General features: G+C 34.9%; 1 protein-coding gene across 11 annotated transcripts in view; it reads right to left on the minus strand.

Annotated features, from left to right (window-relative positions):
• PTPN13 (protein tyrosine phosphatase non-receptor type 13) overlaps positions 1–27756 on the minus strand; it is a 209647-nt gene that overhangs the window by 116311 nt on the left and 65580 nt on the right. For 10 of the 11 annotated variants that reach the window (XM_070393196.1, XM_070393249.1, XM_070393188.1 and 7 more), the window contains exons 3-7: positions 23328–23506; positions 20739–20804; positions 18052–18237; positions 13620–13707; positions 5093–5656 (exon numbers count right to left, since the gene is read on the minus strand). In XM_070393196.1, the coding sequence (XP_070249297.1) occupies positions 5093–5656; positions 13620–13707; positions 18052–18237; positions 20739–20804; positions 23328–23506 (1083 nt within the window). The remainder of the gene's footprint in view (positions 1–5092; positions 5657–13619; positions 13708–18051; positions 18238–20738; positions 20805–23327; positions 23507–27756) is intronic. The other variant, XM_070393256.1, reaches the window with a different exon arrangement.

Here is a 27756-nt window from a genome sequence, read left to right on the forward strand (position 1 = left end):
CCACCCAGGGTGTGGAGCACTCTTCTTTCTATACTCACAGTACTGGTTCCAAGTCACTGTCTACAATCAGGAATCTGCTGCCAACCTACAGAGCAATGGATGGGGAGTGTGTGGTAATTACATCACAAGAGAGATGACAACAAATGCTCCTATTAGAAAATAGACAATTGTCTCAGATCTCGAGATGAAGTGGAGAAAGACAGAAATGAAAAACTGAGAACAAGGAAGGAAAATAAAGGAGTAGAATAGGAGAGTCCTATGGTGAGGTGAAAAAAGTGGAATGAAAAGAATAAAGCAATAAAAGAGTGACATCAAGTTTTAAAATTAGTTTTCACAAGCGAAACCTGTTGTTTCTACTGCTTTATGGATACAGAGAAGTATCTGAATGTTTAGGTGTTAACAATCGTGGTAATAATCTTACAATTTGTAAACTTCGACTATAGTTTCTTTCCCGGGATCTTTTTGGTTCTTAACTTTGTTATTTTGTTCACAAAGAAATCAGAGCACTCAGTGGCAACCACTGCTTTCTGATAGCTTACTCCCTATCTCATCAGTGACAGGATATCCATCTTACAGAAACTACCTTAGTGAAGCCCCAACAAGACACTATCGACCACAACATAGCATGTGCCACAATGGAACTGCATCTTAACCCCCGCCCAGTGTGGTTTACTGTAGAAAGAACCAACAGTGACTCATTTTGAACCTTTCTTTCATAATACTATCGTGTTTTCCTGTATTTGAAGAGATATAATTTTATTAGCTTAGAAAGAGACTTAAGGGGTTTGTTAGGCGGTTAGGTGAATGTCCAATGTCTCTGGCACTAAAACAGTTTTCCTGACAGTGTATCTGGTTTCTGCTTGAAATCAGAGTAGCAGTGGAAAAAAAATCTTATTCTGGGGCTCAGGAGACCTGCATTCTAAATACAGCTCTGTTATGAATTATGAATCTCCTTTGGCAAACTAGTTTACTCTGGGCCTCTGAAAATGAGCTGTTTGGTTTAAATGGTATCCAGATTCCTTCCAGTACCAACCTCCATGATGTTAAAGTCTGTTCTCCCTCTGATGTTGGCTGGTGGTTGGCTGGTGGATGTCAGCTGAGAAGCCGTGGAGGTGATTTAGATAAAGTCTCCTTTCAAGAGGATGGGCTAAGGAAAGGGCTATCCACCTGAGGTTGAAGGAGACAACTCTCTTTCCTATAGTTCAATGAGCTTCCTTGCACTCCCACAAGGACAAACTGAAATGCAGTCATTTTTTTTTTCTTCCGATTGTTATATTAATTTAATGAATAAGTAAAATGTCATATAGAGAAAGACAAATACCATATGATTTCACTTATATGTGGAATCTAAAAAACAAAATAAATGAATAAAACAGAAACAAACTCATAGATACATAGAACAAACTGATGGTTGCCAGACGGGAGGATGGGGGTGGGGGGACCGGATACAAACCAGCAGTTACAAAACAGTCACAGGGATGTAAAGTACAATATAGGGAACATAGGCAATAATATTGTAATCCACAAATATGGTGTCAGGTATGTGCAAGACTTATGGGAGGAAGGATTCCGTCTGTAAGTTATATAAGTGTCTAACCACTATGCTGCACACCTGAAACTAATATAATATTGAATGGCAACTATAATTTTAAACATTCTTTAAATTAAAAAAAAATTTAGGAAGTGACATGTAATGGGAAAGCCTTAGACTGGAACTCTGAAATCTATGATGGAAATCTACAGTCTCCCATAATGATAAAAACTCTATCGTTAACTTGTTATGTGGTCTTGGGTACATTATTAAATCTTCACAAGCCTAAGAACATGTACTCTTAGACCTCTTCTATTTCTAAAATTACTCCTACCCAGTAGCAAATGCCAATTTAAAGATCACAAAAATTGTACAGAGAATTAGCAATATTGTAAAATGCTTTAAAACAAGAATGTATACTTTTTAAGTTTCATTCTGGAATGCAATGCTCTTTTTAATTAAGGTATAACTGATATACAATATTATATTAGTTTCAGGTGTACAAAATAGTGATTTGAAATTTATACACCTTATGAAGAGATTACCATGAGAAGTCTAGTAACCACCTATCACCACACAGTTGTTATTGACTATATTCTCCGTGCTGTACATTACATCCTTGTGACTTATTTATGTTATAACTCTAAGTCTGTACCTCTTAATCCCTTTCACTTTTTTGCCTGTTCTCCCAGCACCCAACCCTCTGGTAACTATTAGTTTGTTCTCTGTATCTATGAGTCAAACAAGAGTATTTTAAAAGAAAAATGTGTATAAGAAAATGTGTACATTAATAACACCCACTGTTCTGCTTGATTTATCACACATAAAAGGGATCTGTGGAGCCTGATTTCATGAGAATTAAATGAGATAAATAGGATTCATATTATTTTCAATTCTATTTTTTGTGTACTAGCTAAAATATTCTATTAGCAATTTGTACTGTTGTTTGCACAGCTAACACATTATCTCACCTTTAGAAAAAAGACACCACAGTACAAAACCAACAAATTACTCAACTAAATAACTAAAAGAATTACTGCTTTTGAATTCCAAACATCAAACACTCCTTTTGCATAATGCTTTTAGTCTAAAGCAAATATAATTTATTACTACTTGCAAGTTTCTATATAATAATGGAGTTTATTATTTAAAGTGGTCTAAACGTTTCCATAATAGTAGCAACATTTTTAAGGTGTTTTATTTAACTTGGTTAAAAAATATACTCTGGGGGAAAAATGCATAGATTCTTTGTGGGAGCAAATGCTTTTGAAAACTCTTCAACAGCAAAGAAAGGTTTCAGGATGACAACTGTCCTGTATCGAACAATTCAAAGTGCATTTGATTTTTAAAGGAATTTTTTCCCCTTTTCGTATACCTCTTATAATGAATCTAAAATTTCTAAAACTGAAAACTGTGTTTCATAACAAGTTACCATTTTTAACAAATAAGGGTTTACAAAGATTTTACATCATCTTTGCAAATATATATGCATATTTAGAAACAATTTAGTCTCTCTGAATTTCCTTAACACACATTACCTGAGAAGATAAAGGCTTATATGCAAACTAGGACATAATTTCGCTGGATAGTCATTTTATAGGTAATCAAAAAATCACCTATTCAAAAAGATATATTAAATAGAGTATTGTAGAATAATTTAACAGGTTAAACATATTTTCATTAATGTTTGATTTCTTTATTGTTTAACTCTCCAAGATCAAGTGTAAAAAACACTTTCTCAAACTTTACTAGTATTAATTTATCAAACATTAAGTCAAATCTTTTGAGAACATTAAAGTTATTTTAATTATAATATTCTCATTTTAAGAAAACTATTCAACCTCTTAAATGTTAGACAAGGTCATCTACATTGGTATCTATCTTCACTATTTATATTCTGATGCTATCATGGTTTATTGATTTGAATAATTTAGGTTTTGGTTTTTATTACACACGGACAATATTTCTTTACATTAATGTATCCATGAAGGCATGCTCATAAGAAGGCCAGGCTAAATTACTATTTATATGCTAACTGTTGTGCAACAGTAAACAGTCATGAAATACAACTTCTTAAAGGGGAGAGTATTTTAAACTGCAGAAAGTGTCAATTCTTTGCTGTCAAACTCTAAACATTTACAGATCAAAGTTAAATAGTGAAATCATGCATAAAACAAGTTTCAAAGTTTTTATTTTCTGTATTTGAAAATTCTGTATTTGAAGATTACATATGACCATCTCATAACATTAGCTAATGTTTTCTAAAATGCATGTATTTTCAAACCCTTAAAATCAGTTGTGTTTAATAATTTCTAATTATTTAGTAATTTACAAATCCTGAATTTAAACAACTGCAAAGCTTCTTTTACTTGAAGTAAAGAACAATGTAGGGAGTATGTTCAGTTCCAGAACTATGCTTAAAACTTAAAAAACAACAAACGTTTAAAGGCAGAGTACTTTAAAGATAGTCTGTGAATAAAAAAATATTCTACTAGAGTAATGACCTTAAAAATGAATATGATCCTTGATGATGTGACTACTCTCACTAAACTAGAAAGCTCCTTCAGGTTCCCCTTCATCAGCTATGCCCCAGGGTTTGTCTGAAGGCAAAAGGTAGTTATAAAAGCTTAATCCTCAAAAAATGTAGAGGATTAGATAAAAAACTCTATCTTATTTTGTTTTCTCTTTCATCTATCTACATTAAAAATAGCCTCTATCTATGTCTAGAACACAATTTCACTCCATTCAATATATTGAGTTTTGTTTGTGAATCAGGTATTGTTAAAACAGAGCTTTATCCTGCAAATAATATGGATTTATCATTTATAGTTATTTTTATGCCTCTCACACTAATTATGTGATAATCTGATTTATTAATCACTTTACATTCATTATCCAATTCATCTATTTTTGTTAAGAACATTTTACAGATGGGGTAACTTAAGAGTTATTAAGCCCAACTGCTGAAGAATCACATATTGAATGGAGTAAATAATTCACACCTAGGCTGTCTGACTTTAAATCTATAAAATTAAATACTATCCTTTTAAAAATACAGATTTGAAATTTCATTCTAGACCAAAAAAATTATAATCTCCAGGAGCTGTGTCCCAAATTTTGTTTTTAAAACAAAATTTTTGGGAACCACTGCACTACCTCCACACAACTCTGCCTCGGTCTTACTTCTATGAACCAGCCTTTACGGAAGACTCCCACAAAACAGAGCATGACAGACGGTACTGTGGAGGGTTAAAAAGAAGAAGGAAACATGGTGCCTGCCCCTGAGAAGCTTACAACCTAAAAATATACTACCCCCCCCCAAAAAAAATACTACCCCAAATATTGAGACTATAAAGCGATTGGACTGGGTATGCTTAGTAGGGACAATGCTGTTAGGCTTTTGGTAGAAGGGAGAACAGATACTGATAGAGAAGACTAACCTGAGTACAAATGTTTGGCAGTGGAAACAAGACTTGTGGAATTGTTTAATAACCCTTTTTATTAACACAATTTTAAATGTTTCAATTCAATTCTCTCTCAAACACTCACAATATTACTAACCTTCTACATTCATGGCTTCTCTCAGAACCTGAAGTTTCTTTTGTCTCTCTCGGATTCGGTCCAAAGCACTTGATATTGCCGAGGCAGTGGGCAATTCTCGCGTGTGAAACATAGGATCCATTTTCTGAGGGCCAAAGATATCCAAGGCTATGCTTCCATCTGAGTACCTTGCCTCCTTTTTTCTAGGAGTGGTTGAAGTCCGCACTGTGAGTGCCTCAGGGTGACAGTGTCGGTATCTGCCAGTCTCCCCAGAGAAGTCTCTGTCAGCTGAGCAGAGCAAGTCCATGGATGAAGCCCAAATCTTCTTCTTGGGAAGCACATCAATGCCAGGGATAGCTTTTTTTTCTGGGCCACTAGTGTTGAACTGGTAAGGAGAGCAGGTATTTTCAGAATCTTCATGTCCAGAATTATTATCTGATAAAATGTCCTTGAAATAATCTTCCTCATCTTGTGTGTCTCTGATGGACAGAAATCCCATAGACTTACTAAGCCCTTTGTTAAGAAAGGTCTGATGAGAGAATGGAGACTTGTGTATGTCTAGTGCATCAGAAGTAGAGCTTCTTCCTGGAATGATAAGAATCTATCATGTATGCACAGAAGTTTTTGAAAATAACTGGAATGTAACCTTACTATTGACAATGAAAGCGGTGACAATTTTCTAAATCCTCCACATGGAGAATGAGAGATGGATGGGATGGAATGGGACGGTCATGGTGGTGATGACAGTGGCAGTGAAAAGAGATGCAATATTTGTATAACTTTTCATAGCCCAATGCTTTTTATCTAATAAAGTCAATAATATTTCAAACTTTTATTTTTTTGAACAATATCATTTGATATTCCTCAGAAGTGAATTACTGGTTTTTAAAAAATAGATAAAAGTGTCTGATACTATCGAGTTTAGCAGAATATTAATTATCCGTGAAATGGTTTTGGGTAATAATAGAATGTATAGTTTACTCCTTTAACTTCAAACACATATTGATTCAAACATGTAATTCAAGCATGCATTACTTCCATATGAAGCCCTGGTACTCTCTAGTCATTTAAATAAATATGTTTAAAGAAGAAACAAAGAATTCTTGCTATATTCTGAATGGGGGAAAAAGATTATGGCATTTGAAATTCTTAAGTATCAAAGTTTTATTATGATTATATACTTCTTTATTGTGTTTAAATTGTGTAAAAAAGTTAATTTTTTTCATGAAAGATTATCATGTACTAACATAGTTTTTTCTCTCGAACATAATGTACCAATATTTATCAATTGGAATAAAGTACCAATTCTTATTTATTCTTTAGTCCTTGATTTAGTTCAAACTAGTAAGCATTCTAATTTTCTAAGGCAGCACTCTGTAAGTGCATTGAGACAGCAAAAATACCCAACCAGATATTAATTTTTTGAATTCATAGTTCAACAACAAAAAAAATTATATATAGGGTTCTACTATTGAAAAAAGAAACATAGCCCTAGCTGGTCTGGCTCAGTGGATAGAGCGTCAGCCTGTGGACTGAAGGGTCCTGGGTTGGATTCTGGTCAAGAGCACATGCCCGGGTTGAGGGCTTGATCCCCAGGGGGGCATGCAGGAGGCAGCCAATCGGTGATTCTCTCTCATTATTGATGTTTCTCTCTCTCTCTCCCTCTCCCTTCCTTCTGAAATAAATAAAAATATATTTTAAAAAAGAAAAAAGAAACATAGAAGAATGCTTTGTAGTTATTAACCCAATAGCCCATAAACACTGAAGATTTCCCATGTGACTATCTTTGATCCCTCTTTGATTATTTTTTTTTTTGCTATGTACACAATATAAACTTATATTCCTGATACTGACCTCTTCTGGGAGCTCTAAGCTTATGTAATTGGAACTGCTACTGGTATATATCAGAAGCGCCTCGAACTGAACATTCTTAATCTTTTACTTCCACATCCAGAGATGTCCATTCTACCCCAGTTTTTCCAGTTTCAATAAGTGCACCATTATCAAACTACCTACTCAAAACAACAATACAGGCACCATTCTCAAATCGTCCTTATTATTCCCCATATCAGATCCATCAGAGTGTGCTGGCTATTTAAATCTCAAAGATCTTACTCCACGTGATCCCACCGATTCCAGTCATCACCCTACTCCCAATTAACATTATCACTTGACTAGATAATTGCAATAGCTTCTGAACAGGCCTCCCTGCTCTTCTACTTCTTCATCCAACCATCCTCCACTCAGCAACAAAAATTATCTTTTTGAAATATAAATTCCATGATGCCACTACCCTGCTCAGTGAGTCTCAAAGGCATATGATTGCACTTAAATAAAATATAGACTCTTTTTGGTCTGCCACTTGAATCCTTTTCAGTTTCATCTCCACTTCCTTTAATCCGGGCTGTGGGTTTTTTTCTCTGTTAAGCTCTCTTATACGTTAGGGCCTTTGTAGATTCTTTTTTCTCTGCCCTGGAATGGTCTACTCCTGACCTTTCTCTTGGTTAGTTGTTTCTTATCCTATAGTGTTTTTTTAAAATATGACTTCTTCACTGAAGCCTACCCTGACCACTACTGAAGTAGTGCACTTTCCAAGTGTACCATCTGTCTATCCCATATATAACAGGTACATTTATCATTCTCTTTTAGGTGATTAGTATTTACTAACAATACATCAGCAGACCGTGGTATCCTAAGAGAGCCATGTCTTCTCACTAGCCATGAGGCCCAAGACTGACTGCTAATAAGTGGCCCTTGGATAACTACTGTTTTATAAATGCTAGGTTTTTATTGTCATGTTAATGATAGTCACTATCTTTAATTACACAACTAGATGTGTTCTTGCCTGATTAACACTTCACAGGTGGATACTCTATATAGCAGCAGTTCTCAACCTGTGGGTCGCGACCCCTTTGGGGGTTGAACGACCCTTTCACAGGGGTTGCCTAAGACCATCGGAAAACACATATATAATTACATATTGTTTTCGTGATTAATCACTATGCTTTAATTATGTTCAATTTGCAACAATGAAAATACATCCTGCATATCAGATATTTACATTACAAATCATAACAGTAGCAAAATTACAGTTATGAAGTAGCAACGAAAAAAATTTTATGGTTGGGGGTCACCACAACATGAGGAACTGTATTAAAGGGTCGCAGCATTAGGAAGGTTGAGAACCACTGCTATATAGTATCACGTGTAGCAATATGGTATCATGGTTGCTCCATGTTGCTGAAGCACTAGGGGAAAAAAGTTCACTAATCTGAAAACTCAAAATGAGAGTTCAAATATAAAATCTGGCTATATAAATGAGGAAAAACATTGAAATCTAGGCTCATTTATTAGATGCTTATGTCAACTAGATTAGTGAAATCATATACTGTTAACACTAGTGTTATTTACTTAGTAACAGTATTTGAGACTAGATAAAATGCAATGTCTTCAACTGCTTTCCAGATCTTTCTAAGCATGGCCCATGCTATTATAATTACTTTATCTACAGGCAATAATCAACACTGAAATCATTAATTAAGTACACCTAATGACTGTGCTCAATACCCATTGTGATCACAGGAAATGTTATTTCTCGAAGCAATGCCTTTGGATCTACTCTTAAAAGATTTCAGGTGAAAACTTTCCTGATATTTCCCATCCTGGTAGAGTTAGTATCTCCTTCCACTATACTCACGGAGCATACTGGACCTCTACTAGGACATTTCTTCCACTGTATTCAAATTATTCTTTATATTATATAATCTGTCAGCACTCCCACTCATTTCTCCACTCCCACTCCCAACTGGAACATTACCATAATATAAGGGACCATGTCTTATTTGTTTTTGTATTTCTAGTTCCCGATAACAGAGATTTCAAAAGAATGCCTGTAGAATGGGTAGATTACATAACCTTTTGAAAGCTTTTAAATCAAAAGCTTAATCCATCAGAAAGATTACTGTATAAAAACCTGGGTTTTAATTCTAGCTTTGCCATCCAACCCATGAGCTTGGGCAAGCCACTTAATATCCATGCTTTGTACTTCCTTCATCTACAAAAATGTGGACATAATTTGTTATGCTTTCTTTTAGAGATGACAGAATAAATGAACTAATTCATATGAACTATTATGAGCTCCTCTAAAGAAGGGCAACATAAAATTCTAATTTTGCCTTTCTTTTGTTTCTGCTTTATTTTCCTCAGCATATAATTGTCTACTGTGGGAGAATTTAAAAGTTCTTTTGAGAGGAAATAATGGAACCGGAAATCAAAAGATCTACAAAAATTTTAGGTTTATTCTACAATTTAAAAAAAATCACATTATTCAAAACAGAATAAGTGATGACTAGAGGTAGATTTTCTATTTCTTAAGGAGGCACTGAGTTCAAAGAGAGGTTGCAGACACTATTAGATTATATACAATGATAAACATCTATATTTAAAATGAAACCATAAGCATTTTCCTTTTGGAGAGTACACAGCTTGCTAAAAACGAAAGGGAACAATAAATACACTTGGAAGAGCTATGAATAAACAATTTTAAGAACATAAAAAGTTTTCAGTATAAAACACATTCCATTTCAATTAGGTCAAAAAAAAAAAATCTCCCTGGTAAAGTACATTGTATTTTAACTATTTTTGTTTAAAAATTATAATATTATCTGTAACTGGATATCATGTCATCATTTACCTTTCCCCTCACAAGAGACTCAAAAATTCACAGCATCTCTTAGAAGCTAACTTCAAAATGACATTTCAGTATTAAAAGAGGCTCCTCGATTCCCCATCTGTCCTCACAAATGTGTTCAAGTACATAGAAAAAGAAACGTGATATTATCAATACGCCCAAGTTCTGAAGCTATATCATGCTGATCTGATCGTGGTGTAGGTTTCCACCGTAAGCTTGGCAGGAAATGTTTGCTTTCTTTCTGCTTAGTGAAGCCATTTTATCGGCATGAGCAGTATTAAGTAACAAAGTGGGGGCAGACAGCCCACTAGTTTGGGCCGTGCCTTCTTTGACAGATCTCAGAGGTTAGATATAAGGAGGGACCTTTTAAGGTCATTTACTTATGGATGAAAAATTGTATTGTTAAGACTTAGTTGAACAATCAAATTACATAGTTACAAGGCATTATCCCTAAAATGGTTTGCAAGTGACCATTGAGAGTTGAGAACTGGCACTGCTCAAAAGTAACACCAGGATTTCTAATGGAGTAATTCTAGAATCACTCCATTAAAAATGATTGTATTGCTTTTCTATGACTTCTTAAAGAACAACAGTACACTTGCTTAGGGAACATTCTTCCATTTCAGATTTATGAGGGTCCTGAACTCTGCAAAACATTTGGTCCAGATAATCAATCGTCTATATTTAGTTTTTACAATGAGAGTTTCTCATGGGTTTTAAATAAGATAGCTGGGCTCGGTGTCCTAGAGGAATATTTCTTCTTCACAAGGTAATTTTTTCTTAATCTTGAAGTTTTTATATTATTATATGCAACTGACTCTTAGCTGCTAATTGCTTCTGCCTGGTAGTGGCTATAACTGGGATATTACTTTTATTGTTTTTGAGATGTGGTTTTATAAACTAGTTAAAGGTAAATTATGAAAGCCTTTGAGCAGTACTATTGTGGGAAGCTATGGCTAAGACAAACTGGGGAATCTTCTTACATTACACTTGATCCAAAAGATTATTGTTTCTTTAAGTATCAGGAACTCTAATTCTACTCAAAATTATTCTGAGTGACACAACTAAATTTCTTACAAATTCTCTTGAGTTTACATATAGGGAGGATTTTATTATCCAAAAAAGAGATAGGACTATTTTAGAGAATAAAATCAATGGAGAGACTATTTAAAGATTTCTCTGTTAATTTTTTTTAAGTCATTACCATTAATCCTAGATTATCTGTGTTTGGACAGTCTGTTAGTCATAGAATTTTAAAAAGTTGTTAGACAATTATATTAAGTCTTTCTCAATATTATAAAAGCAAAGTCACAAATAAAAGAGAATAATACTTTTGTTTGAAATGACACATAGTCTAAAAATATGAGTCAATATGGTGAACTATGTTTTTCTTTTTACTTTGTACAACCTAAGGTTTCAAATGGATTATCTAAAAAGATAAATCATAAAGTCATATATATTTCTTTATGAAACCATTAAAATTATATTATAAATATATTATTATATCTAATAGTTTTAAACTTTTTTCATACCCATTCAATAAACAAATATTCATTGAACACCCACAAAAATGAATGTATTTAATTTAGTAGGTTTTCCCTATCCTTAGCATCTACATGTCTAGTAAGTTTTACTTTTATTTAAGAACATATAAAAAAATAACATATGTATATATATAATGACAAGTAAATAACTTACTGTTTAAGGTATGTTATAAAGTAGGTGTAGATTCAGTTTAATCTCTAATTCCTACGTCTAAAATATTATATAATAATGTCTATAATAATAAGATTGAATCATTGAAGGTAATATATTAACACCTGAGAGTTTTTAAAATTTAATGAACTGAATATGGCAGGGTGATTTTTTTTTCTTTTCTATAGATTCATAATGGATAGGGATAAAATGGGGTTGGTTCTCCTATATTTAACATTTTATTGTTAGGAAAAAACAAACTGTCTTAAAAAATTAATAATATAACATTAGATCTTCTAAGTAAACAAGTGACAAACAAGCAAAAAAAACCCCACACCCCAAATTTATAACATGGGCACTTAATTGATAGTAGATAATATAAAGGAATTCTTGAAAGAGATAAAAGAATGTACAGAAAATAAGGAGGACAAAGAGAGAGAGGGAGGGAGGGAAAAGAAAGAAGAGAAAAAGAGGGAGAGAGGGAAATAAACTAGAAAGATAATAAATAAGAGAAATAGAAATAATTTCTTTTAAATCTAATGTTTAGTTATCAAAGTATGCTGTCTCCCTGAAAGACTCTTCCAGCTTGCCAATGACATTCAGCTGTAATTTCTGCTACTATTCAGTTCTGATGGGACACTGACTGAAAATCTGATGCATTAACAAAGTGCTGCCATTTTTAGCTCCAAGATTCACACTATATCATATTTCAAACCCTAGTATAGTTTTAAAATAAAGGGAACCAGTTTTTTACCTACAAGAAGGTGTGCCTGTATATATAGGAACATAAGTACATTAAAGAAACACAAGAAAGGGTTAAAAATTCTTTTTGAATTGTAAAAACTAAGTTAAACAAAATCTGCTTTCTGCTTTTTTTTTTACCTCCACATAAACTAATAATATATGTACTAGAAAAGAAACCTTATGCAACCAGAAATGAATTGATTATATTGATGATATGAGAGCTAAGATAACTTTTCAGAAAAAGTCATTATTCACAATAAGTAAAATAAAAGTACCAAAGCAGACACTTAACTAACTGCATCATTACAGAATTACTCCATTAGAAATGATTTTATTGCTTTTCTTTGACTTCTTTAAGAACAACATTACACTTGCTTAGGGACAATTCTTCCCTCTCGGATACATGAAAGTTCTGAATTCTGCAAAACATTTGGTCCAGATAATCAATTGTCTATATTTAGTTTTCGCAATGAGTTTCTCATTGGGTTTTAAATAAGATAGCTGGGCTCTGATTATATGATTAACTGTAAAGTCAGGCATCTTAGTTTTCTAATCTGACTACATTATCAATTAGAATGTTTTATTAGAATATATTTAAGCCATATTTACATTTACTTCTTCCCAGCCTCCATAAGACAATTTCATCCATAAAATATTTTTGTTACTATTTAGATTTTAATAATTATCAATATTGCTCAGTAAAAAGTAAAGAGAAAAAAGATAATAAAAGCCCCCACAAAAGTTCATTTCATAAATTAGCCAAGCCTAAAACTTAACTTTCATTTCGCATGTTTGGAATTCCTATTCATTTTCTTAAAAAATAAATTCAATTATTATATAGAACCCATAATTATTTAATGCTATTGGCAAATAACTAAACTATTCTTCATCAGGTGTTTTTTTTAAACATTATATAATCTAACACAATATGTATAACTGCAAGTCACAGAATTGGTTAATCATAAAATCAATTTAGTGGTTTGTAACTAGCATTAAAAAAAGAAATAGAATATAAAATAAAGTGTAGTAAAAATAATGTTGCTTTGTAAAACTTATTTCAGTAGAGTTTATATTCACAAATGTGTACTGTTTTGTCTTGCTTTAAAATGCATTTTTAATGTAAAGTACCATGATAAAGTAAATAATTTATATTATTGCTATAATAATGATATGCAAAAGGCAATGATTTACTGTGGTAGTCTTGATTATATTAACAACATTTTATGCATAATCTTAATGAATTAATACATTAAAATCAAGGTAGTGTTCCTATCTGTTCCCTGCCTTTACTTTGCATACCTATAGTCTAATGATTGTCACGTCACAATTATCAGATTTTCAACCCAGGTAAGTATGATTTTGTGAAAGAAACCATAAAATAAGGTTTAAGCCAAGAAATTTCTACTATTATACTCTTACCTGTTGGTAATCCTTTTCCTCTCAATCGGTCGCGAATAGCCTGGCTTCGATCAGGTTTTTGGTCACTGTTACAGCAAAGCTGATCCGTCTGTACATAGGTAATCAAAAATCAAGTTTGACAAAAGAATCTCCCTTTTTTGTCATGGTAATATGCTAGAGAATGACATTAGGTAGACAATTTTTGGAGGGTGTCGCATTAGATAAAGACATTCCACATTTGCTATTGTTAATTAGTATTCCTTGGATAAGAATTTATGTAGCTCAGTTCTGGGCAATTCATCGTCAGAAAATAAAAGGCAAGAAACAATTATCAAAGAGCAGTCTGCTAACTAGGGAACAAAATTAGCCAAATTAAAGTAGTTAAATTGAGTTCCATTTGAAAATAGTAAACTTGAAGTGCTATTTTCCCCCCAAAAACTGGTAACTATATTCATCATCATAAGTTATATTATAATTTTTAAAATATATTAATAATGGTGTAATATAGCTTTCACCTGATTGTTGCAATGCATGGAAGATACTGATTCAAATTATTTTCAAAAATAATTTTCTATATTTTTTCCTGCCAGGAATTACTTTTGAGAAATGCTTTAAATAAATGGACATATTGAGGGATAGCAATTAAATCTAAACCAATGCTCTGTTTTTTTAAAATATATTTTTATTGATTTCAGAGAGGAAGGGAGGGAGAGATAGAAACATCATTGATGAGAGAGAATCACTGATCAGCTGCCTCATGCACAGCCCCGACCGGGGAACGAGCCTGCAACCTGGTCATGTGCTCTTGACCGGAATCAAACCCAGGGCCCTTCAGTCTGCAGGCCAATGCTCTATCCACTGAGCCAAACCAGGTAGGGCTAAATCAATGCTCTTTTGAGTCCCCTTTATAACAAAATGTTTTAGTAATCTTAAACTTTAGTACTTTAATCAAGGGTACTTGGTTTAAAATAAGGCATGTCAAACTGGACCTAATCCCACATTATAAGGCATGAAAAGTTAGACTGAACACTGGGCTTATTCAGATGATTATTAGGGTGGAAATTTCAAAAAATAAATGGAATAGAGAGAATGGTAAAGAGAAATTACTTAAATCTGGCACCAAGAACATACATACACATCTGGTTTTACACACACACACACACACACACACACACACACGAGCACGTGCACACCCTAACATTTCTCCTTTAGTGAAACTTGAGTATGGACTAAAAAACTGTTTAAGGTGGTATATTCAAGGCATTGTTTCTTACCTATAAGAAGACTTAAATGAGTATATTTCTGAAATGATGTTATCATTTAAACTATGTAAATGATGTTAGTCCAGATTGCACTCTATTGTCAGTAACTGAGGAGATAAGGACATCCTGCCTTTTTGGGAATCCCTGCTGTCATTCATTGAGCAATTACTATCAGGCAGGCCCTACCTTAGTGCTGTACATACTTTATGTCATTTAGTCCTCAAAGAACCTCATGTGGTAGGGTTTTTTTGAGGACTATTATTCTCTTGTTACATGAGAAATAGCAAGAAAATTTCTAAGAACTTTGAAGCAGCTCATCAACATTGAAATAATTATCTTCACAACTGTTCAGTAGTATGGGTAGAAGGTATGTACTATTTTTCAGATAACTAAAATTGAGGTTAAAAAACAACAACTAACATTACACCAGTGGAAGAATCAGGACAAGTAAGCTAGTCTACTGACTTTTACTCTATGCTAATCAATTTTAAGTAGGGATTATGGTCACATAATAAATTTCACCCTGAGTGAGAGATGAAGTCATTTTATCAGCTACCAGTGGCAACAACAGCCGCAGAAAAGTGTAATGGCTAACAGCATAGGCTTGGGGTCAGAGAGATCCAGGTTGCAATTGTGTCTCTGTCATTTACCATGTATGCAGCATGGGTAAGTTATTTATTCTTTCTGAGCCTTAGTTTCATTATCTTTACAATGAGAATAAAATTAAAATGACATCTTGTAACCTGGGTTGTTATGATGACTAGATGTGAAAAAGCACAAAGCCATTTAGCACAGTGCCTGGCACAAAGTAAACACTTTAAAAAATGGTAGCTGTCAGAGTTACTTCTGTCCAGGAGATGAGCAAGAGCACTGGAAAGATGAGAGGAGCATTGTTACTTCTACTTAGTAGAAATTTGCCTCTGGAAAGCAGGCTCTCTGTCTACTGACCCTTCTATTCTTCTCTCCCACTAAACAGCCCCACAACACACCCCATACCAGACTTATTACTGTTCCTCAAACACACCCTGCTCTTTCCTATTTCACAACTTTTATTCAAGTTTACTTCCTTCTGCCTAGATTACTTTCTCCATCTGGTCTACAGGATCTAGTTCAAAGTGCTATTTTTCAATGTGGTCATAACTTGTATCCTTTCCCCTCAAGCTCTCATAGCTTTAAACAATTTTACTTTTAATACCTTTCTTCACATTTTATAATTAACAAATGGTTGTAGAACTTTTATTTAGAGCTCTTAGAAGGTAGAGCATATTCTATTCAAATTTGTATCTCCTATAGTATCTAGCACAGGTTTTATAAGTAGATGAGCAATATATAGCTATTGTAATAAAATGAACTAAATACCAAAAGTGATGGAGTCTTATCTAATATGGGCAATAATTAGATGGATAATAGAATTCTATGGAGGAATAGTTCTTTTTTATTATTCTTTTAATAATTAACAGATGGAAAAATATTTCCAGCAATTTTACTATAGGAGTAAAATCAGTAAACAGGACAAAGACTTAGAGGAGGTGTGGTGTGACAGAGATCCCTTGGACTGACCCATAAGAAACATAAGTTCCATAAGCTATGTCTCAATGTTTTTATTTATAACGTAAAGGAATTAATGTTGAGCAACATTTCTGAGAGAGTGTTACGAAAAGATCTGAAAAAAATGATTCAAATAAATTTGGGGTATGTTTCACTTACAAGCCTATCTCTTTTAAAGTTAATAATACAGTCTGGTGTAATAAAGACTGAAAAGTTGTGCAGTGAAAACACAATTTCCCTTAAACAGTTTTTCCTCACGCTTATTTAATCAGAGGAATTAAAAAAATGTTTGAAAATATGTAGGAAACTTTGGTTTGGATAGAGGTCTTTCACAGATTTTTAAAATAGCTTTATCTTTGTTTTAAAAAATCACATGCAGGAATATAAACAGACAAATCAAATACAAGTGGAGCAGTTGTAGTTAAGGAGGGGAAATAAGCAGCCAAGGACCCCATTCACTCAGCCTCTATTACCTGCGTTCCCCTTCATTACAGAATTGAAAAGGCTCCACGAGCTACAGTTTGCAGACCATTTACCTAGTTATCAACTGGCAAAGTGTATGCAATTTGGATATATTCCTGCCAGCCATATAACATCCTGGTTAAGATGGCAGAACTAAACCTCTAGGGATGAGGAAGCCAGCAAGAACATGTGTGACAGTGGTAAATACAAAGCTTACACAAAGGACAGGGACACTACTCAGGTACCATAACCCTAAAAGGTAAGAATAAATTCTCATTTAGATCTAGATCAGATTTCAAAACCCAAGGTGTATCCAAACTAGGGCAAATAGAACAGAATATAGCTTAAGAAGTGCAGAGGTGGGACTATTAGATATAGTTTGTCATTCCTGGGATTCTTCATATCCAAGAGGGAAAGTGGTAAAGTCCAGGTTTGGAGCAATATCGAAGGAATACACACATGTACCCTTTTCACCCCACTCCCCACATGTACCAGGCGCTAGTGTCCAGTGAAGGAGGGGAGGATTTTGGGAACAGCTAAGGGGCCCAGACAAATAAGTGGCCAAGAAAGAATAATAAAATGACAGAAAGTACATTTAAATAATTATAAAACTCATTTTGCACATCAATGAGTTTTTCACAATAGACAGACCAACAAGACAAGAGCAGACATTTTCAGCTCTAATATGCTGTGATTCTATGACTCTTGCTGAACTAAAGATCTAAAGAATAGGTTTCATAAAATCTAGGCGACTAGGTCATAGCACTAGACTTGTAAATTTTAATTATTGTTTAAAATAAACAACATTAGGAAAAAAAATTCAGTCTCCTGTTCCTAGCTTTCAATGAGAAAATGCTACCTATAAAATATCTTTAAAGAAAATTTTGTTATATGCTAAATTTAAAAATGTGACTATAGCCCTAACCGGTTTGGCTCAGTGGATAGAGCATCGGCCTGCGGACTCAAGGTTCCCAGGTTCGATTCTGGTCAAGGGCATGTACCTTGGTTGCAGGCACATCCCCAGTAGGAGGTGTGCAGGAGGCTGCCGATTCATGTTTCTTTCATCATCCATGTTTCTATCTCTGTCTCTCTCCCTCTCCTTTCCACTCTCTAAAAATTTTTTTTAATTTAAAAAAACATTAAAAATATGACTACATGTAACAAACGGAACTGCAGCTTACCCCAGAAAGATTTCCCAGAACCAGTTTTACCAACTGTTTCACGTAGGAAAATGAAGGTGCACAATTGCTATTCCTAACGTGGGCACTGCAGGCATCCAGCACAGTCCGCACAGAAACCCGCGCGTAGATAACGTCCTCACACATTCCAAGCAGGATGCTGTTGAGATGATCTCCAAGCTTGATAGGCTGAATATAAAGAACAGAGAAGCCACATTGATAGGTGTAAATCTTACAAAATTAGCCATTCTGGAAGTCACAGGAACCACAACAAACACACTTCAAATACTTGGAAGAAATTAATTCCTTATCCAATAGTATATATTCTTTACTGCATTTTACCTTTTGATATCCCCAAAAATTGTTAGCAGGTCATTAATATACATCTCCCAACATAGAAAGAATTATAGAAAAACTCAGTGGTTTTTCTGTATATAAAGAAATGGAATTCTTTATTCAAATATTTTGGTCAGCATTTACAATATATATACCATTTTGGGGAAATAAACAATTTCCTAATATTCAATAACATGTAATATATTAAATATATATTTAGTATAGTTTGATACTCTTACAATAACTTAGAAGAGATTTCAAATATTACAATGACTAAAGATCATTTAAATATGTTTTCATTATGATGGTGAAACAAAGAAGACAAAATGTGAGATTTTTTTTCTAGCTGAATAATCTGTAGATTATATCCAAATGTCCAATAAGCATACCAAGAAATGCAAATTAAAATCACAAAAAGAAGCCACCACACACTTGATAGAATGGTTAAAAAAGACTGACAATAAGGAAGTACTGGTGAGGACTGGAGCATTACTGCTGGGAGTTAAACTGATACATACATCCACTTTGGTTTAAACATATGCTTTCCCTGGGACCCCTTCACTTCTCCTCCATTTGGGCATTATATCATATTTTAGATACAGCTTTAGATGTAATCTCCTTTATATTCTAACCCTTTATATTCGAATTTGGGGTGGGGGTGGGGGCTTGGCCTGGATTGTGAGAGGGCACAGGCCAGGCCAAGGGACCCCACTGGTTCACAATTGGGGCTGGGGAGGGATGCACAAGGTTGGCCAGCCAGGGAGGGATCGTGGGAAGATTCCAGGGCGTGTCCAGCCCATCTAGCTCAGTCCCAATCAGCTGGACCCCAGCAGCAAGGTAACCTACCAGTCAGAGCATCTGCCCCTTGGTGGTCAGCGCATGTCATAGCGACTGGTCGACCAGTTGATTGCCCCCTGATGGTCACTGCACGTCATAGCGAGCGGTTGAGCAGCCTTAGCATATCATTAGCATATTACGTTTTGATTGGTTGAACGGCCGACCGGACACTTAGCATATTCGGCTTTTATTATCTATAATAAAAGCTATTATTATTATCTATAATAATAAAAGCCTAATATGCTAATTAGACTGGACGTCCTTCTGGACAATCTTTGGGATGAAACCGCGGCAGCAGGGGCCGAGACAGAGGCGGCTGCCATGGAGATGGGGGCGGAGCCCATTGCATGAATTTCGTGCATCGGGCCTCTAGTATGAGATAAAGACTAGAATCAGCCTAATGGCCATCATAATCTGAGGCCTCAGTGTTACTTTAACATCTGTGCCTGCTCCCTTAGGGGCAGTAAAGTATGATTTTTGAAGTGAAAAGAGAAAAAGTAAAGAAGTCTAAACCCTACTCTGAGACTCAGAATTAGTATTCATACAATTTTTGCACCAAAAAAGATGATCACTTTCAGTACAAGAATGAATCATCAAAGTCATTTACAATCCTCCTTTACTAGTCATTAAGTAAAAATAAACAAAGCACACTCCCATTTCTCTTGCTATAATTTTTTAAGTGGCTGCACTGTTGAAACCTGAGTAGTTACTACTATGACTAAGAACATTTTAGAAATAAATAATTTCTTTAGTTCTTCATTGTTATTTCACTCTGAGAGTGTGACATTATTAATGTGAATAACCAGCATAGAAATGCTGGTGTGCCCAACAGCATGCTGTAGAATACATATAAATTTGTGAAGAACATTTTTAAAAATTTATTTTATTTTTCAATTACAGTTTATATTCAATATTATTTTGTATTAGTTTTAGGTGTAAAGCATAGTGGTTAGGTAATCATATACTTTACAAAGTGTTTACCCTGATATTTCTGATTCCCACCTGGTGCTATACATAGCTATTACAATATTATTGACTATATTCCCTATTCTGTACTTTATATCCCTGTGACTATTTTGTAACTACCAATTTGTATATCTTTATCTCTTCACATTTCTCACTCAGTCCCCCAACCCACCTCCCCTCTGGTAACCATCAAACTGTTCTCTGTATCTATGGGTCTGTTTTGTTTGTTCATTTATATTGTTCTTTAGATTCCACATGTAAGTGAAATCGTATTTGTCTTTCTCTGACTGACTTGTTTCATTTAGCATAATAACCTCTAGGTCCATCCATGCTGTTGCAAATGGTAAGATCTCATTTTTTTTGATGGCCGAGTAATATTTCATTATATATATTACCACAGCTTTTTCATTATATATATTACCACAGCTTTTTTATCCAGTCGTTTATGCGGGTTGGTTCATATCTTGGCCATTGTAAATAACACTGCAATGAACACATGAAAGAGCTTTTTGTAAAGTGTAAAGTTGTACAAATGTGAAGATTTGACTTACTTGGCTCTGAGGTACTTCATGATCAGCCCCCCAATATAATGTCATTCCAAGAGAATAAATATGGATCTAGGAATATAATTTTTTTAAAAGTCATTTTATGATAAAACAAAATTTAAAAAACTTTAAGTACTATATACTAATAATCTTTTGTTCCAAAGAAAGTATAATACATAATTTGATAAAATCATCATTTTGTATTTTTTAATAAAAATGAGCTTTTAAAGTAGAAAATACAACTAGAAATTATTGAAACTGCCCCCCACAATTCCCCAGCCCATCCTCTAAGCAACCATTTTTTTTAGTTCTTATCTATTTTAAAGTTTATTTATGCAAACTCAAGCAAAACTTAAAATATTCTTATTTTCACCTTATTTTACAAAAGGTCAGAAACTTTTAAAATTGCTTGTATTTTTAATTTAATAATAGAGATATTTCCATATCAATGCTTAGAGATCTCCTCATGTTTTTTAAATACTGCATAGAAATCCATTTTGTGGCTTAGCACTGTCTATTTAGCCAATCTATTATTAATGGGCAATTAGGATTTTCCCAAACTTTTGCTATTACAAATATTATTTCAGCAAACAGTCTTGTGATATGTCATTTTGGACATTCAGGTATTTTTCTTGAATTGATTCTCTGAAATTACAGATAAAGGTTTAATCATCCATAGTTTCGATACATGTTGTCAGATTTCCCTACATAGAAGTTGTATCATTTTGCCTTTCTACCAGCAATATATAAGAGATTTTTCACAAGCCTTGTTCATAGAATGTGACAATCTGAAAGTGAGAAAAAAATCTCATTGCAAGCTTTTTTCTTCTTATTATGAATTCATGGGGTAGTAGTTGAAGAACCAAGCAGGGTGAAAAAAAAAGATTACGCACTTTTTGATTTAACAATTTTACTACTAGCAATTTATTATGTTAATATTCACACTTCTGTGGAATGTTGTAAGAGAAACAATATTCATAGCAATACTGAATTCTCCAAGGTTCCATATCTAAATTATTACAGCCTGCTATATATACTAAATTGTTCCAAATTTTTTCCATAGCCTTAACAATGAAATCAAATCTTCTTCTGGTCACAATGGCATCACCATCCTCAGACTGAATATTTCTATCATAAACTTTTCTTCATTATTCCATCAAATGAATTGACAAACTCAGTCTGCTTTGCTTCCACTGTACTATATCCTGTATTTAGTTCTTTTCCCTATATTAATCTTAGATTCCTACACAATCTTTCATACCACCTAGTTATCCACTTTTCTCAAACTTACCCTCTGAAATAAAAAATTCCACCATATTTCTCTCCTAAAATTAGGACTAGCTCACCACTGACTCAGAAGAAAGTCTCAAGTTTTGGCATTTGGAGTCTTCCTTATTCAGATCTATAGCTTCCATTTCTTTCTCTAAGCACAGCCTGCCAGGTAGTAATGCTCTAGCCCAGTTGGTCTAACCAAACATTTCTCCATCACAGTGAATCATTTCACAAACTAATAACCCTGAGTGAAATGCCTATTTCTACCTATTTTCACTTGTCTAAGTTCTACTCAGTCTACAAAGCCCAATATAAATACCACCTTCGCCATGATATCGATCTACACTTAAAAGAACTTGTTCCTCCTCTCGATTCCCAAAATACTTTTTACCTCTATGTAGCATATATGTCATTCTGCCATCTATTACACATTGTTCTATAGATGTCATCAGGATCAGTTCTGTAATTATTTTTATCTTCCTTACAAGCACAATGATTTATACACAGTATGTATTAATACATCTTTATAAACATCTATACTAATAATAGAGGAATATGCAAATTGTCTAGGATGCCGTCACAGTAACAGTAATGACCAAACAGCAGGCTGTGAGGGGTGACAAGGCCAGCAGGGGGGTTAGTGAGGGAAAACCAAACGACTGAATAGCAGGCTGCTTGGGGCGACCAGGTTGGCAGGGGGGTTGGTGAGGGACAACCAAACGACTGAACAGCAGGCTGCATGAGGTGACCAGGATGGCAGGGGAGTTAGTTGGGGGCTACCAGGCCAGTGGGGGGGGGGTAGTTGGGGGCAACCACGCCAGCAGGAGGAGCCGTGAGGGGCAACCAGGCCAGCATGGAGGGGCAGTTGGGGGTGACCGGTTCAGCAGTGGGGGCAGTTAGGGGCGATCAGGCTGGTAGGCAGAGGCAGTTAGGGGTGATCAGGCTGGCAGGGGGGGCAATTAGGGGTGATCAGGCAGGCAGGTGAGCAGTTAGGAGCCAGCAGTCCCAGATTGTGAGAGGGATGTTAGACTGCCGGACATCCCCTGAGGGGTCCAGATTGGAGAGGGTGCAGCCTGGGCTGAGGGGACCGCCCCCTCCCCCCTTCCCCCCGCTGCATGAATTTCATGCACTAGGCCTCTAGTCAGTTTAATAATGGCTCACATTTTTTCGTATTTTTCTTAGTTCCATAAAATTTTATAAAACAACTTTGAATTATTAATATAATTATAAATTTCTTAAAACACACAATCATTTTTAAATTTTTCTTCAGAGGGTTGAAGTCGAGTAGCCCAAACAAAATCAAGCCAAAAAAAAACTTGTTACCTTTTCGACATCTGACAGAGAAGTTAGTGATTGATTTTGAAGAACCTCGGGTGCAGTGAATGCTCGAAGATCCTTATTGGAAATATTTTCATCTGTAAATGACACACTACCAGACGGCAGCAACAGCAGAGACCACGGAGAGATGATAAAGCCAAGGGCAGCAGGATCAGCTATGCTTACTGGTTTGTAAGCGCACAGATTAAAAGGAAAAAAGAAAGATAATTTTTCAAAATTATAATCAAAGGCACTGCCGAGCACTTAAATTAGTATCCCAGCCTATTCATATTACATGGTAATTGTAAAGTTACATACACCAAGTCAAAGGAGAGTTTCATATACTGATTACTGCTCACATTATTAACAATAGTGACTTGATTGAGCTTAATTTTTCAAAACCTACATGGCAGATCTTAGAAACTATAAATAGAGAACTTTCATTGTCGGTGTAAGATTTAAACTAGTTTAAGTACTTTATCACAGTGAGATAGATAGATACATAGGCTAGAAAGTGATAAGGATCAGTAGTTTTTAAACATTTTGGGGGGATCATGGATTCCTTTGAGAATATGGTCAACACTATGATCTCTCTTTAAGGAAACTGCCTATAAAAACAAAACTCTGTATACAAAGGAATTCATAGATCTTGTAGCCCATTTATTGACCCCAGGTTAAGATTCCCTAATTTAGATTATAGTGGTCTGAAACTGATAGGAAATAATCAATTTGATAGTTCATCAGATTTGGAATTAGTAAAGCTTTCAAGTACAATGAAAGGCTCCTTTTGTGTGTCAAAAGATATACCTGTCTGAACTTGGATTTTGTTTTGTTAGCATTTGTTCACTATTTCTCTGAAATTTCAAGAAACTTATATATTATCAAATATGATAATAGGTCTCTAATTTTATTTTAATGTTTACCTGTATGGGTGCCTTAAGAGTTCATGTTTAGAAGTATTTTTTTAAAAATGCCTAAGATTTCAGCAGTTCTCCTTTCAAAAGTAAACCTATACATTAGACTAAACAAAACAAACTTATTAGAGGGAAATTTATTTTGTCCTTCTATTTAAAAAATAGGTTAACATAGGTTTTAAGGTAACTGTTAAGTGAACTGGATTATAGACTCAAGAAATTGCTATAGGAAAATCACAGAAGGCCTGTGACCACCAGAGCCATTATTATTCAATCTGATTGGGTTATACTGGTATCTAGGTCAAATCATACGAAATTGGCAAAAGTCTAGGCATCATACAGTATCTATGTGTTCCTAAAAACTACCTTTTTATTGGAACTGAATCATTTATTCTTTCTGAGTTTTTAACCTCTACCTGTGGAAAAGATTCTGATCTTTATGTCAATAAAGAAGTAAGCTATTAAAATTCATTCCTCCTTCGAAGATTAAAAAGCCAACTATATATGCTCTCTTGCTTTTTTTATGAACCTAACTGTGTCAAGGAAGAAAATGTGTTTGAGTGAATCCTTTAATCAGTCAGCACATCTTATGTTGCACTGAAGCAGAGGTACAGACCAAAGGTTCACACAGTCAGACCCATCCACTTACTAGTCTGCTAAAAAATATGGCTCACGTTTCTGGCAAAATATGTTTCAATCACAGTTGGTAAGCCTAGAAAGATTGTTGCCTTTCACAGCCACTTTATACATTTTCTGTTAAACACTTCTTAGGTATCTCAGAACAATATTTTCTTTGTCAAAGAATACTACTCAAAATACTGAGGTATCACAGGTCACTGCATTATAAAACAGTCTACAATAAATTCTTTTCAAATCAGCAACTAAAGGGCACACCAGGAGACCAGTTAGGGAGGCAGTGCACTAGTATCTGGTATGAGATGATGATGGTCTGCAACCAGACTGGCAGCACTAGAGGAAGTGAGAACCTGCTAGAAACTTAATGTATTTCTGTTGAACTAGAGCAGTAGAGCCAGTGACAACAGAATTTTCTGACAGACTGGATGTGGAGTGAGAAAGAGAGGAATCAGCATGACTCCCAAGATTCTGGTCTCAGTAACAGAAAGAATGGAGGACAATCCACTGCGATAGAGAAAACTACAGATAATGCAGATTGCTGAGGCAGCAGTTTGAAGATGGTAGCTAGAAGTAGGACTTTACTTTAGGACCTATTCAGTTAAAGATATCTGTCAGATACTCAAATGGGGTGTTGTCAAGTGGGCATTTGGATCTGGAATTTGGGAATAAGATGTCAAGAAGACACATTTTTTTGGAATTAACTTGCCTAATAGATGCTATTTAAAGCCCTGTGACTGAACTTTTGAACAATAATAAATACAGTGGCAGAGCTGACTCAAACTGATTGTCGGACTGCAGTGGGAAGGCCTGGGAGGGTTGGGGGACAGGAGGGAGGGGAGTAAGAGATCAACCGAAGGACTTGTATGCACCCATATAACCATAACTAATGGACATAAGACACTGGGGGGTAAGGGAGGGCAGGGGCTTGTCAAGGGCGGGGGGGAAAAAAGGACACTTATGTAATACCCTTTGTAATACTTTAAGCGAAAAAATAAAAAAATAAAAAAAATATAAAAAGCCCTGTGACTGAATGAGACCACCAAAAAGTGAGTTATGACCGAAAAGACATCAAGACCAAGGACTGAGTACCTGGTGTGTGCCCACACCAAGACTGCTCCTTCTCAGTCCTTTTCCCAGGCTCATCTTCTCTTGGTCATCCATGCAAGTATGATGCTGTAATATCCCTACCACGCTTCTTTCATTCACCACCCTCAATCTCCACCCCACTATTTTAATTCATTGTTTTTTTAGCCCTTCTATCCAGTTCCCCAGTATCCAGCCCTAAACCCTAGTCAGGAGGCTGGGATTCTAACTCTCATGTTTCATTCCTTATTTGGGGACAGAATTATTATTTCTGGCATACCTGTTACCATCTGAATTTATAAATTACTGGGAATCACAGATAACAGAGGCACAAATGCCTCCCAGAAGTCTAAATGCTATGTCCTGTTCTACCATCCTGGATGCTGATACTCACTCAAATCAGAGAAGAGCTTGCTACACATTTCTTCCTTATCATCCCTGGCCTCAAGACTACACTTTCCCTTGACAGGGTGGCATGGAACAGAAACTGTGGGAGGTGAAAGCAAGCCATAATTGCTTATCACTCTGAAATTACTAAGAGATTTATTCACTTACCAGCACAACCAAGGTGAGAAAACATTATTCTGGCAAGAACTGTATCTTTTAACTTTTGCTGTATATAATAGGTGTTTGTTTTCTTTGAACATCTATAGTAAAACATAATTTAAGCACTATACATATTTAAACACTGGTGGCCCAGTGCACAGATTCGTACACATTGAAAATAAATTAATTACAAAAAGATTTGTATGGTACTTATGTTACTGCAAAAAATTACATGTCAAAATAGTATATATAATATCTATAATAATAAAAGCGTTATATGCTAATTAGACTAGATGTCCTTCCAGACAACCTTCCGGACGACCTTCTAGATGAAGCCGGGGCTGTGAGGGAAGGCTGGGTCCCGGGTGTCAGAGGGAAGGCCTAGTCTTGCATGAATTTCATGCATCAGGCCTCTAGTAGTATCATAAAATTAAAACACATGTGCGACTGGTGCCAGTGAGAGCTTTATATGTATCGTGCATGCGCGAGTCAATGCTTATTTTTAAATTGCCAGTGCATGTCATATGTACCGGCTACTCGGCTGGATGGTCAGACAGACATACGGTCGGTCGCTTAGCCTTATATATATATATAGATAATCTTCCAAAAATTACAGGTCATTTGCTCAGAGAATCCATAGTACAATTGGGGAGATTAAATGTATACTTGTATATAGCGAGAAAAAGAACATAAAGGTGATTTAGAGTATAGCAAAATTACCTCAACTACAATGAAAAGAGAATTAATTTCCTTTCTTATATATGGCCCTTTAGATGAGTAAGATTTGACTAGGGTTAAGGGGGAGATTCCAAAGAGAGTAAAGAGCCAAAGCAAAGGTATGTGGACAGGAAATTATTAAGTTTGTACATGGAACAGTAGGAATTTTGGACAGAGGAATGGTGGAGAAGAGTAATGAAAATGAGTTAGCAAGGTTGGTCATATTTTGCTTGTCAACGCGCGTGCACACACACACACACAAATGACATAAATATTTTCATTTGATTTTAAAATGTCTTGTAATAAAGCACCTGTGACAACAAACTACATTGCTGTTGAATGCCCTAAACACACACACACAACTTTAAGTACCAAATTCTTTAGAAAACTATTAAACCACAAAATATATTTTAAAATAATTGTAAAGTGTTATGCAAATGTACAAGTGAGGAAATTTAGAATCGTGGCTAGAATCAGTCTAATATACTTTCATTGTCTATCTAAAAGGAAGGAATTTAAAGCAAATGTATTCAAAGTCC

The sequence above is a fragment of the Myotis yumanensis genome, unplaced genomic scaffold, assembly GCF_028538775.1.
Source record: "Myotis yumanensis isolate MYYU_CA2020_CCGP unplaced genomic scaffold, mMyoYum1.0.hap1 SCAF_1, whole genome shotgun sequence".
Lineage (NCBI taxonomy): Eukaryota > Metazoa > Chordata > Mammalia > Chiroptera > Vespertilionidae > Myotis > Myotis yumanensis.